The sequence below is a fragment of the Phycodurus eques genome, chromosome 14 (assembly GCF_024500275.1).
Source record: "Phycodurus eques isolate BA_2022a chromosome 14, UOR_Pequ_1.1, whole genome shotgun sequence".
NCBI lineage: Eukaryota > Metazoa > Chordata > Actinopteri > Syngnathiformes > Syngnathidae > Phycodurus > Phycodurus eques.
In genome coordinates, this window is record NC_084538.1 from 5313393 (window position 1) to 5317919 (window position 4527).

The following is a 4527-nucleotide window of genomic DNA, read 5'->3' on the forward strand; positions in this document are numbered from 1 at the left end:
ATTCAGAGGGTACTCGAGTCAAGTTTTCTTTTCTTTTACATTGTGCTTGTGGTTCAGAAGTCTAATCGTTGTTGTCGATGATGGCGTTAAGGCACTAAAACATGTGCTCACCTTCTTTTCTCATTCAGAATTTAAAATATTGACACACTTCAACATAATGTTAAAGTTAAAACGTAATTTAATCTCATAACATAATTCACAAAATTCACATTTTTTTGTGGGGGGTAGATTGATTGTGCTTCCGGTTCCGAGGTCAACTCGTCCAAGCAGCAGCGGCAGAAACGCGACAGGGATCGACAAGAACCTTCACAAACTCAAACCCAATCCACGTTTAAAGCATGGTAGGTGGGTTCCTCATCAAGAGAGCTGTCGTTTCTAGTGGTGTCCGCGAACATGTTGCGCGGAGCTGTGTTTTTATTGCGTATTTTGAAGGAGTAAAGTCGGCGCTGCTTATTAGCTGTCGGCTAAAAGTTAGCAATAAACACGGGGAAGCGAGGCGCAGACATTGGTGAAATAACAGCTGATGACTCCCTTAATCTGCGCCTTTCCAAGTTTTTGTAAAATACTAATAATGATAATGTTCTTCACAGAAAGTCATTTTAGTTGTGAATGTTTGCCAAGTCATCGATTTATTTCATTTTGTACGTCATGTAGCTAAAATAAATGGCTGCCAACTTGTACCGTTGAATTTATTCTTTTATTTTATTTAACCTTTATATGTCCGGGTGAGGCAATTGAGAACGGATTCTCATTTGCAATACCGACCTGGCTGCAGACACGAGTAAAACGAACCAAATACAATCAAATCAAATAAATACATATACAACAAACAATGCAATGTGTAATGACCATCACATGTCCATTTCTGACTTGAAGGGGACGAAAATGATTTTTGTTTTTTGTTTTTTTGTTTTTTTTTGCGAACAATTTAAAACAGTTCCCAGGTGTCTTTATAACATGTCACAGTGGGGTAGAAATTCAAATAGGCAGCAAACTAAAGATTTCCAGTTTAGTTCACACTTGATGAGTGAGAAGGCCCTCCGAAGACCCAGCGAGTTGCATACAAACATTTAAAAAGTCCATTTTCAGTTTCCATGAAGCGTCTTTTTATCAACCGTGTGTGACAACCTTTGACTGATAAACAAATGGTGAAATCCTGTCTATAGTCTCACACCATCCTGCTCGTGCAACCTACGAAGAGGCCTGAGGGAAGAACGTATGCAGACTACGAGTCCGTCAACGAGTGCATGGAAGGTAAAGTCGCTGTCATTGTTGTACTGCACGGAAAGAAGTTGTGGCTATCTTTCTGGAGTTTTATGCAGTATTGTCCCCAGTCAATCGCCGTTCATCGTTTGCACACCTGCTATAACACTTGTTTTTTTTTTTCCCCAAGCAGATGTTTTTTTTAAATTCTCAGTTATTCACTGAAGATCCCACCTATTCGCTGTTGTGTAATGTAAAAATATTCCTCTGGCGCCATCTTGTGGTCGAGTAACCATGTTAGGGGAGGTGGATCATTAAGCAAGGCCATAGCCTTGTCTAATGGGGGGAAAAAGTGCTTTTTCGGCATCTTGTGGCATCTGTATGCGATTACAAAGCTTTTTGGGTGGGCGTCAATGACTTGCATATTTTTGCTATACGTAACTACGCGGTTACGACAATAGGTACAGTATTTTCGGTACATTTTATGCTTGCAATTTTATTTTTTACCTCAAATGTTTAAAAAGTATGTAAGTGTGCGGAGGTAGTAAAACTATTTGAAAAAAAATATTATTATAATTTTTTAAAATAGTCTCCACAGATTTTCACCTCTGTAACACGATCAACGGGGGTTCACTGTCCACATAATTTGGGTGAATTGCAGTAAAAGCTTTGTGTCTCGTACAAAAGGTGTGTGCAAGATGTACGAAGAGCATCTGAAGAGGATGAACCCCAACAGTCCGTCCATCACGTACGACATCAGCCAGCTCTTTGACTTCATTGACGACCTGGCGGACCTCAGCTGCCTGGTGTAAGTACGCCAATCCCCCGCCAACTCACGGTTCACAAATCCACCCCGACACATTTTTTGTTTTGGGGGGGGGGGGGGGGGGGGACACTTAAAGCTATTTGTTGAAAAACTCACCTAATTGCAGTTTTTGTGAAACGCGTTAAGATCCCACAAGATGGTGCCAAAGCTCTTGCTACTAGGAAGTGGCGGCAGTTTGAAGATTTGGTGTCAAGGAAGTATACTGAAGTGACAGGCTTTGCATGTTGGGGAGGAGCTCAGTTTAGCCTGGGTTGCAAGTGGATGGTAATAGAGTCTTCACTGTGCGATTATGTACATGCGCACTTTGAGTGCATTTTTATTTTATTTTTATTAAATCAAATCATCTGTTTTTTAAAAAAGTGTTTTCTGGAGAGAGCTGCCACAACAGCATCAGAAGGATCTCACTCTTCAAAGGTATCAGTCAGGAGAAGGGTACAAAAGAATTTCCAAGACATTAAATATACCATGGGGCACAATGACATGATTAAAAACTGGTCAGGGAGGCTAACAGCAACATTGAAGGAGCTGCAGGAATTTCTAGCAAGTACATGTGACAACAACTGCCCGTCTTCTTTATATGTCAGGCTTATGGGTGGCAAGACAAAAAAAAAAAAAATAATAATAATTCTCCCAAATCCATGTGTAATGGTCTGTGTAACCAGGGTGGAACTTAATGGCACTCGCACTGAACTTTTGTCGTTCAGGTACCGCGCCGACACGCAGACGTACCAGCCCAACAACAAGGACTGGATCAAGGAGAAGATCTACGTGCTGCTGCGCCGTCAGGCCCAGCAGGCCGCCAACTGAGCCGCGCGACGTGCTCCGGTTCTTTTCCGATACGCTATTGTGCATTGTTTCCTTTTGTTGTTTGTGTACCTCTTGAAGGAAGGCATATTTTGTATTTTACAGTTTGTGTTACGAATAAACATTTCATTGACATTACAAAAAAAAAAAAGAAAATAAGTACATACCGGCATATTTCTTACATTCACGTTGGTTTGTTTAATATAAGAAATTACGCAAAAAGATGATCACCTGTTTCCATGAGGAAAAATGCATTTTTCAGAGAAAGAAACCTGCAATGTTACAGGGGAAAAAAGCAACAATTGTTTCTCGGGGAAAAAAAGAAAAACAATGAGTTTAGTTGGGGACTTTAGGAGAGTATAGGCTTACAAGCAGTCATTTTACAAGAATAATTAGAGGATTTCAGGGGGGTGCAGTAAATGGTTGAAAACCGTATAATGGGGGAGAATGGTCATGTGAGGTGAAAAAAATAATTTACAATTTTACAACAAGAATTTGTGGTGAATGAAGTTGGAATTTAACAGGAAAACTGGAATTTAAAAAAAAAAGTGCATTATACAAATATTTAAATTTCTTTTACAAGAATTAAGTTGGAATTTACAAGTCGTAATTCTAAAAAATTTTGGATTTTGGGGGGAATACATTTGGAATTGCAGGCAAGAAAAGTAATATTGATTGAAAAAAAGTAATTTTACATAGGGGGGGGGGGGGGGTTGCAATTTACAAGTTGTAATTCATTAAAAAAAAAATAAGTCCATAAAGTGTAATACAGTATGTAATTTTTAAACGAAAATGTATATTTTTTTTTAAGTGAGAATTTGCGGTGGATGAAGTTGGGATTTACATGAGTAAAGATGCAATTGCAGTTAAATAAAAGTGATTTCTTCACACAATATTGACAGACTCGTTTAAGTGTTCACAATATTTTTTATTTATTTTTTTAACCGTGTAGTCATCATCCGACGGAGGCTGCTCTTACATGTGCATGCACGCATCTGTAATGTAATATTACAAGAAAAAAACATACGCATTTTATGAGAGTTTTAATTTTACGCGATAAAAGCCAGAGCATGAGTCAGCAAGATTTTTCACAAGGAAAAAATTCAGGAATTTTAGCAGACAAAAAAAGTTGTAAAATCTATCTTAAAAAAATATATAAAATTTTACATTAGAAAAATAAATTGTAATTTACAATTGAGTTTTTTTTTTAAGTGTTAATTTTGGGGAATTTTAAGTGAATAAAGTTGTAATTTTACATGTGTAAACAATAGTCGATAACTTGTAATCTAATTTTGTGTGAGGAAAAAAGACGTAATATTCGTCGGAATCTGTAATGGATCGTAATTTAAGGTGGAGAAAAGTAATTTACGGGTTGCATTTTTATCAGAATAATTTGGGGTTAACAAGAAACATTTTAGGTGATTAATTTTATGGGAGAAAATACATTAAATTAGTGCCCCCCACCTTTCAAAAATTAGTAAAAGTAATTAGCAAGAATAAAGTAAAAATGTGTTAATTTATAATAAGTAAAAAAGAGGAAGTTTTATGTGACTAAAATTTAAATTGTTGTAATCTTATAAGAAAAAAATATTTACAAGAATTAAGTTGTGTCTCAAAAATTTGCATTAGATGAGGAAAGAAAAAATTATTTATGATGTAATTTTTTTGGAAGGGGGGATACAAATTGGAATTAT

General features: G+C 36.9%; 1 protein-coding gene across 1 annotated transcript; it reads left to right on the forward strand.

Annotated features, from left to right (window-relative positions):
• Positions 1–249: 249 nt before the first annotated feature.
• Positions 250–3790, forward strand: LOC133412729 (enhancer of rudimentary homolog). The gene is made up of 4 exons (XM_061696321.1): positions 250–341; positions 1167–1254; positions 1891–2011; positions 2734–3790. Exons 1-4 carry the CDS (start codon positions 339–341, stop codon positions 2834–2836), a joined length of 315 nt encoding a protein of 104 aa, XP_061552305.1. The 5' UTR covers positions 250–338; the 3' UTR covers positions 2837–3790.
• The last annotated feature ends 737 nt before the right edge of the window (positions 3791–4527 follow it).